At 41.9% G+C, this 16,452-nt stretch overlaps 1 protein-coding gene across 1 annotated transcript in view; it reads left to right on the forward strand.

The window, feature by feature from the left end:
• The window catches only part of LOC129694101 (uncharacterized protein KIAA2026-like), a 66,787-nt gene that overhangs the window by 20,179 nt on the left and 30,156 nt on the right, over positions 1-16,452 (forward strand). The window contains exons 2-3 of the mRNA XM_055630830.1: positions 206-394; positions 6,643-8,090. Coding sequence (XP_055486805.1) covers positions 206-394; positions 6,643-8,090 — 1,637 coding nt within the window. The remainder of the gene's footprint in view (positions 1-205; positions 395-6,642; positions 8,091-16,452) is intronic.

Consider the following 16,452-nt stretch of genomic DNA (forward strand, 5'->3'; position numbering starts at 1 on the left):
TAAGTGGAAATTATTTCATTACATTTTTGATTTGTGTAAGGCTTTGATGTAGTAGGCGGTAAGTCACTTGATCCCACCCAACCCATACCGCATTTTGGTATCAATAATTCTTGTTGGAACACGTGTTCCCCTATTCAGCTTTTTTAAGTCAAATTTTCATTCCTATTTTTATGTAATTGACTATTATTTCTTTTGCACATTCAAGACCACTGAGAGAAAAGACAACCATCGCTGTTACCTCAAAAGGGCGTTATGGTTTAGAAGAGGAGCGAGGAGCCACTCGTCGACGTTCCATGCCACGCAGCTTAGGGGGCATGTCTACAGGCGTTACTGAATCCATAATGATTCAAGCTTTGAGACAAGAAGAACAGCAGCGAGCAAGGGAAGAAAAACGGTGAGATAATATTCTGGACTATACCAGTATTTCAAATTGAACAAGAGTAAAATTGTGTTCTGGAAAATCCTAGAAATAACAATATAGGGGAAAGTCATTTGATCCATCACCCTTCCACAGACGCTAACAAAGTAAACAAGAGCTTAGCGTTTCAGTTTTTTTTCTTTTCTGTGCTTTTATATTCCTTTTCAAATACTTATTACGTTTTGTAAAATAGAATTATTTTCCTCAGATGCAGCAAGCAGCAAATCCTAACATCACTTCATCAAACCTACTGACTCCCATAGCAAAAAACTCAGCAAAAAACTCACTGACTCCCATAGCTATCTAGACTACACTTCTTCCCACCCTGCTTCCTGTAAAGACTCTATCCCCTACTCCCAATTCCGGTGTCTACGGCGCATCTGCGCCCAGGATGAGGTTTTCCATACCAGGTCATCTGAGATGCCCTAATTTTTTAGTGAACGGGGGTTCTACTCTTCCATTATAGATGAGGCTCTCACTAGGGAATCCTCGATATCCCACAGCTCTTGCTCCCCCTTCCCCCATTCGCAACCAGGACAGAGTCCCCCTTGTCCTCAGCTTCCACCCCATCAGCCATATAATCCTCTGTCATTTTCACCATCTCCAACGGGAACCCACTACTGGCCACATCTTCCCATCTCCACCCCTTTCTACTTTGTGCGGAGATCGTTCCCTCCACAACTCCCTGGTCAACTCGTCCCTTCCCACCCAAACCATCCCCTTCCCAAGTACTTTCCCCTTGTAACCGTAGGAGATGCAACACCTGGCCCTTTACCTCCCCCCTCGACTCCATCCAAGGATCCCAACAGTCTTTTCAGGTGAGGCAGAGGTTCACTTGTACCTCCTCCAACCTCATTTACTGTATCCGCTGTTCCAGGTGTCAACTCCTGTATATCGGCGAGAACAAGCACAGGCTTGGCAATCGTTTCACTGAACACTTCCGCTCAGTCCGTCTTAACCTACCTGATCTCCCGGTTGCTCAGTACTTTAACTCCCCCTCCCATTCCCAATCTGACCTTTCTGTTCTGGGCCTCCTCCATTGTTAGAGTGAAGCCCAGCGCAAATTGGAGGAACAGCACCTCATATTTCGCTTGGGTAGCTTACACCCCAGCGGTATGAACATTGACTTCTCTAACTTCAAGTAGCCCTTGCTTTCCCTCTCTCTCTCCATCCCCTCCCCTTTCCCAGTTCTCCCACCTATCTTACTGTCTTCGACTACATTCTGTAGTCTGTATCTCTGTACCGCCCGCCCCCCTGACATCAGTCTGAAGAAGGGTCTCGATCTGAAACGTCACCCATTCTTTCTCTCCAGAGATGCTGCCTGTCCCGCTGAGTTACTCCAGCATTTTGTATCCCTTCTTCAATGATTGAATTATTGTTTATTTTGTCTCCTATTTCATATTTATGTGTTTCAAGTAGTCTACGTTCATTTTAATCTTCTGTTCAATTCACACTTGACATTCTTTATTTATTAGAAAACTGCATCAAATTGACCCCCTTTTGTGTAATTAGACATTATATTAGAAAACAGGGTTCACTATATGGACTGGGGAATGTTTTTGAAAGTGGGGGAATCACCCGCCGAGCGGGGGGTGAGGGTGGCACAATTATTGTTTTTTTGTTGTTGCTCGACCTCCAAAAACTGGGGGATAATACAGGCCATAAGCTAACTAAAAAAAGAGGGGGGATACATCCCCCATTTTTCTCCCTCTCCCCTTCTCCCCCTCTCTCTTCTCAATCTCATTTTGCCCATAAATCTCATCTCCGGGCCTATAATCTCTTAGCCCATAGCCCTCTATCCAATTCAAGTAGTGAATGAATTTCGTAGAATCACAATTTCATATTGGGTGCAAACCTGTTTGACCCATTGAGTCTAAATAAACTCTCTGCATGATCAGTCTACCTAGTTCAAATCCAGCACAGTTTCCCTGTATCCTTTCAAATTCTTCCTTGGGTGATAATCCAGCTCTCTTTTAGGCACTACAATGAAGTCTGCCTCGACTACTGCAGCTGGTAGTGCTTTTGAGAACTACAACCTGTCGATTGAGAACTACAATCCTTTTTCCTCTGCCAGTAACGACTATTCCTGTTTATTTCTTTTATCTACACCCTTCAAAGATTAAATATTTCCATTGGATTTCCCTGCAATCTTTTACTCTGCGAGAACGACTCCAGCTTTTCCACCGCCAGTCCCTCATCCTAAGAGTCAATTTTGTTAATTGCTTCTGCACCCTTTCCAAAACCTTTGTCTTTCCTAAAGTTTCAATACCCAATGGAATAATGTGTTGCAGCTCCAAGTCATTCTATGAAACTATTCACATTTGATTTGATTCAGCACCAAACCACTATGGATTTTGCACTACCAAAATTGCACTATGTATTTTAGCTTGCCCTATCATACATAGATACATAGAAAATAGGTGCAGGAGTAGGCCAATCGGCCCTTCGAGCCTGCACCGCCATTCAATATGATCATGGCTGATCATCCAACTCAGTATCCCGTACCTGCCTTCTCTCCATACCCACTGATCCCCTTAGCCACAAGGGCCACATCTAAATCCCTCTTAAATATAGCCAATTAACTGGCCGAAACTACCCTCTGTGGCAGAGAGTTCCAGAGATTCACCACTCTCTGTGTGAAAAATGTTTTTCTCATCTCGGTCTTAAACGATTTCCCCCTTTTCCTTAAGCTGTGACCCCTTGTCCTGGACTTCCCCATCGGGAACAATCTTCCTACATCTAGCCTGTCCAACCCCTTAAGAATTTTGTAAGTTTCTATAAGATCCCCCCTCAATCTCCTAAATTCTAGCGAGTACAAGCCGAGTCTATCCAGTCTTTCTTCATATGAAAGTCTTGACATCCCAGGAATCAGTCTGGTGAACCTTCTCTGCACTCCCTCTATGGCAATAATGTCCTTCCTCAGATTTGGAGACCAAAACTGTACGCAATACTCCAGGTGTGGTCCCACCAAGACCTTGTGCAACTGCTATAGAACCTCCCTGCTCCTATACTCAAATCCTTGTGCTATGAATGCTAACATACCATTCCCTTTCTTCACTGCCTGCTGCACCTGCATGCCTACTTTCAATGACTGGTGTACCATGACACCCAGGTCTCGTTGCATCTCCCCTTTTCCTATTTGGCCACCATTTAGATAATAATAATCTGTTTTCCTGTTTTTGCCACCAAAGTGGATAACCTCACATTTATCCACATTATACTGCATCTGCCATACATTTGCCCACTCACCCAGCCTATCCAAGTCACCTTGCAGCCTCCTAGCATCCTCCTCACAGCTAACACTGCCCCCCAGCTTCTTGTCATCATCAAACTTGGAGATGTTGCATTCAATTCCCTCATCCAAATCATTAATATATATTGTAAATAGCTGAGGTCCCAGCACTGAGCCTTGCGGTACCCCACTAGTCACTGCCTGCCATTGTGGAAAGGACCTGTTTACTCCTACTCTTTGCTCATGGTCTGGCTTAACTGGAATAACTGATCAGTTAATATATTTTTTTGCTTGTTGAATTTAATTGTGCCTGTAAAGTTGCAGCATGTAAGAATTTGATTGTTCCCGTCCCACTGCCTACACCTTGCTACATAAGCTGCAGATATGTCTATCTTTTCTATAGGCAGTTGCTTGGGATCAAAGATGATCTGCATCCTCTACATTTTTGAGAGATATGAATGTGACCATTGTAGGGACTACAGACTCTTCCTGAGATAGGGTATGAGGTTACTGATAGGATGGATGGATGGTGGAAGTAGTCTTGGGATGGTGCTTAAACAGAGCTTCTATCTGCTCCAAATGGATGAACTCTAGGTTCATGATATCATCCTGAATGCTGCTTCCCCATACTGAGTGATCATGAGCTAGAGGTTCCCAGAAGGTGGTGAGGATGTTATACTTAAAAGTCAAGTCATGTTTATTTGTCACATACACATACAAGATGTGCAGTGAAATGAAAGTGGCAATGCTCGCAGACTTTTGTGCAAAAAGACAAACAACCTATAAACACAATCATAACACACATATACCTTTACATAATAAATAATGGAAGGAAAAACGTTCAGTAGAGTTAGTCCCTGGTGAGATAGGCGTTTACAGTCCGAATGGCCTCTGGGAAGAAACTCCTTCTCAACCTCTCTGTTCTCACCGCATGGCAACGGAGGCGTTTGCCTGACCGTAGCAGCTGGAACAGTCCGTTGCAGGGATGGAAGGGGTCTCTCATGATATTGCTGGCTCTGGAGCTGCACCTCCTGATGTATAGTTCCTGCAGGGGGGCAAGTGAAGTTCCCATAGTGCGTTCGGCCAAACGCACTACTCTCTGCAGAACCTTGTTGTCCTTGGCAGTGCAATTCCCAAACCAGATGGTAATGTTCCCGGACAAGATGCTTTCCACCACCGCTGCGTAGAAGCACTAGAGGTTCCTCGGAGACGCTCTGAATTTCCTCAATTGCCCGAGGTGGTAAAGGCGCTGCCTTGCCTTACTCACGAGTGCTGAGGCCTGTGATGCCCATGTCATATCCTTGGAGATGTGGACTCCCAGATATTTAAAACAGTTCACCCTATCCACAGGATCCCCATTTATCCTCAATGGAGTGTACGTCCTCGGATGATGTGCCCTCCTAAAGTCCATGATCAGCTCCTTCGTTTTTTTGATGTTCAAGAGGAGGCTGTTATCCTGGCACCAGAGTGCTAGATCAGCCACCTCCTCCCGGTAGGCCTTCTCATCGTTGTCTGAGATCAGGCCCACCACCACAGTGTCATCAGCAAATTTATGAGTCAAGTCATGCTTTGAGCATGACTTGACTCTTTTAAAGTGCCACTCCGGAAGTGGTGGCGCTGCCCAAGCAGCTGAAGATCGCCTGCAGTCTGTCTCTCTTTTTTTTGTTTGTTTTTGTTTTCGTTTGTCTTGTTGAACCTATGTTTTAGTTTATTTTTAGTTGTGTATATGTGGGGGGCGGGAGAAACTTTTTTTAGTCTCTTCATTCGGGGGGTTGTCGTATCTCCGTCTCCGTCTGCGCTGAGACCTAATTGCAGAGCTGGTGGCCTCCAACTGGGGCTGACCTCGAGGTTCAGGAGGCAGAGCCAGGACTCACCATCGCGAAGCTGGCCGATTTCGGGGCTGTGGAGTTGCTGCGGCGGCGGCCTGACTTCGGAGCCTCGGGCCGCGGGCCCAGTGGACGACAACACCGGGAGCTTGCTGGTCCCAAGTTGGTGACCGATTCTCCAGAGTCCCCGTAACAACAGCTTAGTCGCTGGACTGGAGGGTGGCTGCTTCGTCTGGCCCGGGCCGCAGAGTTTGCCCCGGGCCGCCCCTGTTCGCGGAGCTCAGATTCGGGACTTACCATCACCCGGCGGGGGGCCCAACATCGAAAGCTGGTTCGCCTCAACGCAGAGGGAGAACAAGGAAGGAAGAGACGAGGACTTTAAGACTTTTGCCTTCCATCACAGTGAGGTGCCTGGTAGACTCACTATGGTGGACTGTGTTCATTGTGTGTACTGTTATTTTATTCTCAGTCATGACTCCAAGGTACGTAATTTCGTTCAAACTAAAAGTTTGAATGACAATAAAGGATACTATACTTTATACTTTAAAGTACATAAATGGCTAGTGTAACTCAGCAGGTCAGACAGCATTTCTGAAGAACATGGACAGGTGACATTTCATGTCGAGAACCTTCTTCAGACTTATTGAATCTTTTTCTCTGTCCACTTGGCCACCTGGTAATCCACTATCTTGACAGACCTATGAATTGCATGGCTCTGTTAACCTACTAATATTTAATTTAACATTGAAACACAAGAGACTGCAGATGTTGGAATCTTGAGCAAAATACAAAAGTGATGGAGGAACTCAGTGGGTCAGACAGCATCCCTGGAGGAAAATGGACTGACAAAACTTCGGATCAGAACCCTTTTACAGACTGATTTTATTTATATATTATGTTGTATAATGTATTTTGGATCCAGGTACAAGATTAATTTTTTGAAATATTATTGCTAAATTCCTAAACTTCTGGAAATGTATCGCACAGTTCAATCATAATATGAAAATAAAAGATATGAGTAGATTTTTTAATATAAGAATCACTGATGTGATGTTAAATGTTTTCAGTTGCTGAGGTGTGCATTTCCAGGATTTTATACAAAATGCATCTTAGATAACTGAAAGTATCTTTATTGTTCGATTAATGTTGAGCTCTTGCATCTCCAGATTACGTGAGCAGGAGAGGAAGGAGGCAGAAGAAGCTGTCCAAAAAGAAATTGAAGAATGGGAAAAGAATCTACGAGCCCAGGCTGAACCTACTCGCATGGAGACCCTTTGGGAGATCCCTGCCGTTGGTCATTTTCTGTGTTTGGCTCAGCAGATTCTTAATTTGCCTGAAATTGTCTACTTTGACCTTGAACGTTGCCTTCTAATGCCGAAGTGTAGTACGTTTCTGGCTAAGATTATGACTTCTTTACTGAGCCCACATCATCGTCGTGCAACTTTACACCGTAAGCCACCTCTGCCATACAGAATGTGGGAGGCTGCTTTGAAAAGAAAAGTGCAGCATTGGTATATGGTGGTGGGCCAGGCAGAAAATCCCAATCTTCAGGCTGAAAAACTGGGGCTTTGTCCACAGTTTTTCCATGTTCTGGGAGAGACTAGCCCTTTAGAGATCAAAGCTTTCCATCAGATAGCATTCTATAAGCGAGTTTGGTTGCTGAAGGGCCTAAGTGATTATGTATATGAAACTCAAAATGAGGTCCAAGATGCAGTTTTGGGGCAGCCTATCCATGAATGCAGGGAAGTAGTATTAGGATATGATTCTCATGAGAATGCCTATGTCCATTTCCCACAGTTCTGTGGCGCGGACTTGCGGGTTTATAAACAATGTCCTCTTCCACCACCTGAGTTTCCTATTCCACCAATCAAAATCCACAGGATGTTGCAGCAGAGGTCGGAGGAGGCAAAAAAAAGGCTTTCATCGGAAAGCCAGGAAATAGCAAAAAGTGACAAAAAGGAAACCACTAACAAAATAACTCACAATTCTAAAAAGTCCACTGAAGGAATTGACTCCAATGACCTGGAAGGTTTTTATGTGAAACTGGAATCAAGTTCCCAGTTTCTTTCTCAAGGTGAAGAAGAAATACATTTCAATTGTGAATGTAAAAATCATAGAATTTCAGGAGTGAAAAAAGAAAATGTAGGTTCCTGTAAAGAAAACTTAGTCAAGCCTGCCAGCCCAGGCGAAGTTGTGGGTTATGGGGAACCTCTTAGCCCAGGAGAAATTAGAATATCGGAAAATGGAGAGTTCTGTACAGATGACCCTGAGTTAAGGAAAGGTGTGAAGCCATTGACTGAAAAAGCAATCAAAAGTTGTAAAACGCTCATTAATGGAAGTCATTGTGAAAATTTGGATGTAAGCTGTCTGGTTGGTAAAATAAATAATATTTCTGCAAAGCATTTTATGGGAAAAATTGAGGAACTTGAGATGGTTAAGCTCCATGTCAAGAAAAAGAAGAAGAAGAAAAAGAAATTGAAGGATACATTGAACAAGATTTCACAGTTAAGACCAGATAGAGCATGTCCCAATCCACTGAAGCTTTGGAAGCCAGGAATCCAGAAAAAATCTCTACTGATGAAGAAGAAAACAAAACACAAAAAGCACAAATCGGGTTAGTGGTCTCTTTTGTTTTGTATTGCATGTGAAACGATTAAGTGCACATGTTGAATTCAGTTCCTGTCTAAAATATTTGTATTTGAAAAATTGCCATAAACTGCCTTTTGTTTCGCACATGTCACAAAACTGGGGGATAAAGCATTGGCCCTCAAATTCAATTTAAATGGTGGCAAAATTGACAGCTGTTAATACATTAAAATGCTGAAATCTAATGCATTAATGTATGCTACTAATGCTTAAAATACTAATGCTTGAAAATAATTCCTACATTAAATATAAGGCACCAGTACTCCAATTCCAAAAATAAAAATCATTGTTTGAAGCATGAAAGATCTGGAGAAGTCATTATATTTTAAGCAGCAATTTCTGTGCTAGTTGGAAGCATCATGATTGGAGGTGGATAACTGTTGTTTACCTGCCACTAATTAAGTTGTGCATATTGTTCCCTTTGGAATGTTTTGGATAAATTTGTTTGCATAGTATAGCTTGCTGAGGATAAACATTCGACTGCTAATGTCTTTATTACTTCAAGGAAAGACTGTTGAATATTTAAAATTGTATATTTAAAATCGTACTTCCCGCAAAGCTTGCCTTGGGATGGCATGAGTGATATTACTTAATTGATCAGCATTCTGCAATTGATCACAAACATAATTGGCTTGTATCTCCTTATTTAATGTTTGACAGTTGATCTCTGTTAATTGAGGGGAGCTAAAGCTCTCTTATCACTTAATTAAGTTGGACTTTCCACAAGCAACCAAGAGTTTGTCTGGTTGTGTGACCAATTATCAGTGGATTATTTTTCAGGTTTTGTACAAGACCTTTCTTGAGATAGTTTAATTTAAAGTAATAATATGTTGATTGCAACATTGGTGCCATTGTCTTGATAAATAATACAAGTTACACTAAATATGACTAAAGCCACTTTCTTCAGAATTAAATGTCAGTTTGGTAACTGTTCATGTAGACTGCTTTTCTAAGAGTAGACAACTAAATGTTGTCAAATGAGGCATATCAGATGTTAGTTTACAGAGCAGGTGTTCCGTGGTCCTTAGGTTGTGCTAAATTTTCCTTTTGATATTAGATGTGGAGATGTGAATTCAGCATTTTACAAAGTATTAATACTGCTAAAGTCATTTTGATGAAGCTGAAAACAATAAACGCTCAAAGTGCTGACTTTTTCAATATCATGTTCAAACTAAATCAGCAGGTACTTTCCAAAGAGCTGTTCTGGTTTGTATTTCATATCATTAAGCTCCCACATTTGTAATGAATGGTTTGACCTTGCTTCCTATTAAGCACTATATTTTTGCTCATTAAGGATGCATTTTTTAAATGTCAGTAAAATAAATATTTCCATTTATGTTGCACTCTTTGTCTGTGGAGTAAAATGAATTAGAAGTTGATGGCAGGTGACTAGACGATTGTGTTACTTGCTTGAGAAGGCTTTGAAGATTAAAACTAAAAGGAATAGAAAGATGAAAAGCCTCAAGAATTTTTGAGGGGCAGAATAATTACAATACTGGTCAATTGATTTGAAGGGGAACAGACATTAATCTGGCATTATGGGATTGGCTTTATATTGTCTGGGTAATAATTGACATCCGTTTAAATAGTTTATTGGTCTGTACCAACACACACGGTGACTACTGAAGTATAGTTTCTGCTGTAATTTAGGAAATGTTGGGGAAGCATTCCTTTCAAAGATTAAAAATGATTGAGAGGATCTTGAAAATGTGTGGCTTTTTTGGGACTCGGATATCCAATCAGGAAAAATTAATGAACAAAAGACAAAGTGCTGGAGGAAATCAACAGGTCAGGAATCAGCAGGTCAGGCTGCATCTGTGGAGGAAATGGACTGGTGATATTTCATGTGGGGATCCTTTTTCACACTGAGAATTATTTGCAATGGGAGTGCACAATTTCTCCAGCAGGGGATGCAAGGGCATAATTGGGACTTCCATGACTTGAGCTTAAAGGCCATAGAGAAAGGCACTGGGACAGAAGCAATTGTCAAACTCAGGAAGATGTGAATGAACGTTACCATGGTTTTTGTGGGAAGACCTGAAGCACAGGTGCACAATGTTGAAAGGCACAGATTTTTTTATTACGCATGGATGTCAGTGGTGTTAAAATGTTATAATAAACAAAGCATGAAAGAGGGAAGTCTGTGAATGTGGGATATTCAGAGGCCCTTGATTTGCAAATGGTCCTTCTACAGACATTAAACCCGATGAGCCAAACATTAGCACATAGGCTATATCACCTGTAGCATTCTTTCATTTTCCTTCCCTTTTGCAGCCCAGACAACAGGATATGATTTTAATTCATTTTCTGTCCTTTGGATTTCCTGATTCATTGCCAATCCAGAATTATTTTCCAACACGCGACTGCATCATTGGTAGACTACGTAAGTCATGAAGGCAGGTGTATGATAGAACCATCTAGCTCACAGCAAAAAAATGTTGGGGAACTGATTTTTGTAATCCATTCAGAGATACCTATCCCTCCATGTACCAAAATTGTGAATATTTTTAGGCGGGGGACTGTTGCTAATGTGTTAGAGGTAGCATGATATTGGAAGTTCATTGATATTTGAACTCATGGAGGAGTATTGATATTTATTGTCGGAAGGAATGTTGGCGTTTTGCAAGGATAGAGTAATATCTGGATGTGTTTAATTTGGCTTTCAAAAGATTGTGCTTGAGAATCATTTGTGAATTCAACCAGCAAATGACGGAAAAGTCTCAAGAATCAGGCCAACTCACAATTGATAGACATATGAATATTATTTCCATATAATAGTCAGCAATACCTGCACCACATGTAAATGTACGCACACTACATGATCATGATCCATTCTGGTGAGCTTGCTCCACTCGTGGAACTCTGTCCTGATAACTGTAACTGTTTCAGCTCTCAGGACGCGGTGGGGGCCTAGCCACTGTGTTTAAGAAACATTTCAACTGCCGCCTCCTGAACGCTGATCATTTCTCCAGTTTCAAAGTGCAACTAATTATAATAGGTCTAATCTATCCCCTCTTAATTATTCTTGTGTATCGCCCACCAAACATGCATAAGGACTTTATCACCCAAGTTGCTGATCTTATCTCTAGCCTTTTGCCCAAATTTGACCGAGTCTTGATTCTTGGTGATTTTAACATTCATGTCTGCTGTCCTACTAAGCCTCTGGTGAGTGAATTTATGCACCTGGTTGAGTCCTTCAATCTGACTCTACTTACCACTGGACCCACACATAAGCTTGGCCATACACTGGACCTGGTGCTATCGTCCGCTCTCTCAATTTGTAATATAGAAGTTATTGATGCTTGTCTGTCAGATCATAGTGCAATTATATTTGATGCATCTCTGCCTTTCTCTCCCTCAAAATCTCATCTCCCTGTTCGCTACTCCCGCTACATAAACTCATTGAATGCCAGTAAGTTCTCTGAGGCTCTCATAGCTGCTCCTGACATCTACACCATCAAGGCTTCTCAGCACTGACGATCTCATTTTTTAATTCAATGCCACTTGCTCTTCCATCCTGGATTCTGTTGCTCCTCTTAAAATGAAAAAGCCTAAGCCGAAAGGTTGGCCTTGGCTCAATGACATTACCATAGCCCTAAGAAGAGAGTGCAGAAAATCAGAACGGAAGTATAAATGTGATAAGCTTCAAATTTCCTTCGAATTTCTGAGAAACAATCTTCTCAAATACCAGGAAGCAGTAAAGTCTGCGAGAACACAATACCGACCTTATTTCCAAAAATGCTCAAAATTCCAAGGTCCTATTTAGTACTATTACCTCTGTCATATGTCCCGCCCCCAGTACCAGCTTAGCTGGGTCCCCTGCCAAGTGCGAAGAATTCTCTACTTTTTTCACCAGTAAAGTTTAGAACATTAGAACGAATATTTCCCCTCCCACCCGTGACCTAGCTGTCTCTGGTCTGTTCTTCTAAATTAGACTGTTTCCAACCCGTTACTCTATCCTCCCTTGTAAAGCTTAACTCCACTATGAAACCTGCAACCTGCCCCCTTGACGTTGTTCCCACTGCCCTTCTGAAGGATGTCTTTGCAATAGTCGGTCCCAGTATCCTCTCTATCATCAACAGTTCTCTGGCCACTGGCACTGTTCCAACCTGTTTCAAGCAAACGGTGGTCCAGCCCCTCCTGAAAAAACCTAATCTAGACCCCCACCTTGCGTAGTAACTACAGACCTATTTCCAAACTGCCTTTCCTCTCAAAAGTAATTGAAAAGGTAATTCTAGACCAACTAATGCCTTATCTACATCAAAATTCCATCCTGGAAAGTTTCCAATCAGGTTCCAGGGCCCACCACTGCACAGAGTCTGCCTGTTGAAGGTACACAACGACCTCCTTCTCGCCATCGACTACGGCGACTATGCAATCCTGCTCCTTCTCGACCTCAGCACAGCGTTTGATACAGTGTACCATACCATCCTAATTGACCGTCTCCAGTACGGGGTTGGTGTTGATGGCACTGCCCTGAGCTGGTTCGTTTCCTACCTAAAAAATAGGAGTTTCTCTACTAACGTAGGCAATTCTTTCACTTCCCCAGCTAGCCTTTTCTGCGGGGTTCCACAAGGCTCCATCCTTGGCCCCATTCTCTTCTCTCTGTACATGCTCCCCCTCGACCAAGTCATTCAAAGGCATGGCATTTCTTTCCACTGTTAAGCAGTTGATACACAACTCTATCTCCCCCTGGAACCTAACAACCGGTCTAATTTAAACAGCCTCATGAACTGCCTCAATGACTTAAAATGTTGGATGGCTCAGAACTTCCTCCAACTTAACTTCAAAAACCTTGCCGTGATATTTGACTGCGCATTAAAGTTTGACAAGCAAGTCAATTTTGTGGTAAAAGCTGGTTTCTTCCAGCTGCATACCATAGCTAAAATCAAATAATTCCTCAAATTCGATGACCTTGAAAAAATCATCCGCGCATTCATCTTCTCCCGCCTTGACTATTGCAACTCCCTATACACTGGCATCAGCCAATAATTCCTGTCCCGCCTGTAATTGGTCCAAAATGCCACAGCAAGACTTCTGACGGGTACCCGTAAAAGGGACCACATCACCCCGATCCTGGCCTCTCTCCACTGGCTCCCAGTACGGTACAGAATCAGCTTCAAGCTCCTCTTATACATATACAAAGCCCTTAACGGGCTTGCCCCCCCTCCCCATATCAAAAATCTTCTAACATACCATTCTACCTCCAGGTCACTCTGGTCAGCCGACTTGAGGTTACTGACTATCCCGCGGCGTAGGTTTAAGCTCGGGTGACCGCGCTTTTGCGGTTGCAGCACCTAGACTGTGGATAGCATCCCGCTCCTCATCAGAACTGCCCCCACCATCGACTCCTTTAAGACACGACTCAAAACCTATTTCTACTCCCTAGTGTTTTTGAGCCCCTCTGAGGGGGCGCTGTAAACAGTTTATGTATGTATTGTTAGGTCTGCCTATCGTTGTATGTATCAAATTATTACCTGCAGTGATGTCAAGCACTTTGGTCAACGTGAGTTGTTTTTAAATGTGCTATACAAATAAATTTATTATTATTATTACAGTTAGTTATCCCATCACGTTCACAACTCCTTCGTTTGACTTACAATGCCTTCTCTCCACTGAAGGCTTTGCGCCATTGTGTAATGGAAATCACTTCATCCAGCACGATAGCGAAGAAACCCTTCCATTCTTGTGTCAGCTGTAAGACCATGAAATATAGGAGCAGAATTAATCCATTTGGTCCAACGAGTCTACTCTTTAGTCTTCTTTAGTTTAGTTTATCGTCAACGTGTACCGAGGTACAGTGAAAAGCTTTTTGTTGCATGCTTACCAGTCAGCGGAAAGACTACATGATTACAGTTGATCCATTCACACTGTACAAATGCATGATAAAGGGAATAACATTTTGTGCAAGATAAAGTACAGTAAGGTCCGAATCGTTCAGTCCGCCTGGACCTATGCGATCTCCTGGTTCCTAAACATTTTAACTCTCCCTCCTATTCCCATTCTGACCTTTCTGTCCTGGGCCTCATCCATTGTCAAATGTAAATTGGAGGAACAGCACCAGGACGACAGATAGCACAATGGGCTAAGAGTTCGGCTGGCGACCGGAAGGTAGCCGGTTCAAATCCCGCTTGGAGTGCATACTGTCGTTGTGTCCTTGGGCAAGACACTTCACCCACCTTTGCCTGTAATGGAATGTTACGGCGGCAGGCGCGGGCACACCGCGACGCCCTGTGTCTCCCTTTCAAGGGAGATGCTAAAAATGCATTTCGTTGTCTCTGTACTGTACACTGACAATGACAATAAATTGAATCATTTCATTTTTTTTTTCTATTTTGCTTGGGCAGCTTAAAACTCAGTGGTATGAAAAAGTAAAGTCTGAAGAAATGTCACCCATTCCAAAGCTGCCAGTCCCGCTGAGTTACTGCAAAATTCTGTGTCTATCTTCGGTATGAATGTTGATTTCTCTAACTTCTAGTAACCCTTGCTTTCCCCCTCTCTCTGTCCCTCCCCCACCCCAGGTCTCCTACTAGTTTCACTGTCCTCCTGATTAATTTTACTATTTGTATACCTCGTTGACAATTTCCCCTCAGCCAATAAAGAACCTTCGTACATTTCCTTGATTGTTGTCTGCTTTGATCTGTCCTTTTCACACCTTACATGCTCTTTGTACCCTTTCATATCTCTAGTTTCTCTCTCCCCTGACTCTGTCTGAAGAGTGATCTTGACCTGAATCATTGCCAATTCCTTCTCTCCAGAGATATTGCCTGTCATGTCGAATTACTCCAGCATTTTGTGTCCAATGTGTTAATAAGGTTGGTTGACGTTTTTGCCACGTGCTGAAGTACAGCTCGAAAGGAGTGCTTACTTCAATTAGATTTTGTTCATGTCCAATCTAGGCTTTTTCATGGCTTCTAAAGCTCCATTGAACCCTAATATAGTCGACACAAAAAAAAAGAAACTTGGAGTTCCTTACAGTTAAGCTTCTTCTTAGAGTTGATATGGTCGTAGAAAATTACGGCATATCTCAATAGTCATATCTGTGGTAATGTTAAAAGCATTGTTCAGTCTAAATCCCTCTTCCAAGCTTATGATCATGACCTATAGCTTTCTTGGTTACAGCTCTTCTAAGTACATTTAATTATATTGAGACTTTTTGCCTCCCTTTTCGTAAGTTCATAAGAAATGAACAGTCGATGTTTCAGGTCAGGACGCTTCTTCAGACTTCCTATGAAGAAGAATCCTGACCTAAAACATCACTGTCAAATTTATTTCCTTCCACGAATGTTGCCTGACCACCTGAGTTCCTCTGGCAGTTTGTGTTTTGCTCATGCATCTTCTGGTGGTCTTTATGAACGCCATATCTTATAAATTATATAACAATACTTATACTGTAAAATGTAATTCTTATCTTGGTGCTCTTTTCCCAACTTCACACTGGGGTTCACAAGTTATTGGAGTTGAATTAGGCCATACGGCCCATCGGTTCTTGCCTAAAAATAAGTTTACATTTATTCCTGACTGTTGCTCATGAATTGCATCGTTTGTCCCTATGGTGTTCGCTGCCAAAAGCCATAGAAATCTTGTACAGTTATAGTAATAGAGCAAAATTGAGTAAATACATCAGATACAACTTTGCAATCAAAAGGGGAAGAAGTATGTTTTTAATAACATTTGAGTTTTTTAACTTGTAAAATAAGGCACTATTAATTTAAATTGGTGTTACAATGTACCAACATATCTCTATCTTTTAGCTATCTAGGGATGTAAATTAATTGTATGAAGCTGCGTGTTCTAGATCTGCTAACTATAGACATCTCTGAAATATTATGACCAATAATAAAAGTTGTTTGGTTCCTCAACTACATAAATATATGTAGTATTAAAAATTGCAACAATAATGCTATGAGGCTATATATTAACTGGTAGGATGTTTTAAGAGAATTCCACTACTATTAGCAGATTTAGTTTGATTAACAGATGTCCAGTAAGCTTAAGAAAAGCTTTTGTAATTCTTTCATGCGCTAAAACCAAAAAAAAACTCCTTCAAATGTGTATAAAGACTAATCAAAAATTGAGTAATCACAACAACACTATCCAAATAATAATTATTATTGTGAAATTATATTTGCTTAAAAACTTTAAGTGCTATACGTTTCAGTTGAGGGGAAGAAGGATCGACTATTTTCACAAAGAGAAACAAAATGCTGGAAATGCTTTAGTCTGAAGAAGGGTCCTGACTTAAAACGTCACCAATCCATGTTGTCCAGCGATGCTGCCTGAGCTATCCCAGCAGTTTGTGTCCTGTTTGCAGGAAATACTTTGCGGGT

The sequence above is a fragment of the Leucoraja erinacea genome, chromosome 3 (genome assembly GCF_028641065.1).
Source record: "Leucoraja erinacea ecotype New England chromosome 3, Leri_hhj_1, whole genome shotgun sequence".
Taxonomy (NCBI): domain Eukaryota; kingdom Metazoa; phylum Chordata; class Chondrichthyes; order Rajiformes; family Rajidae; genus Leucoraja; species Leucoraja erinaceus.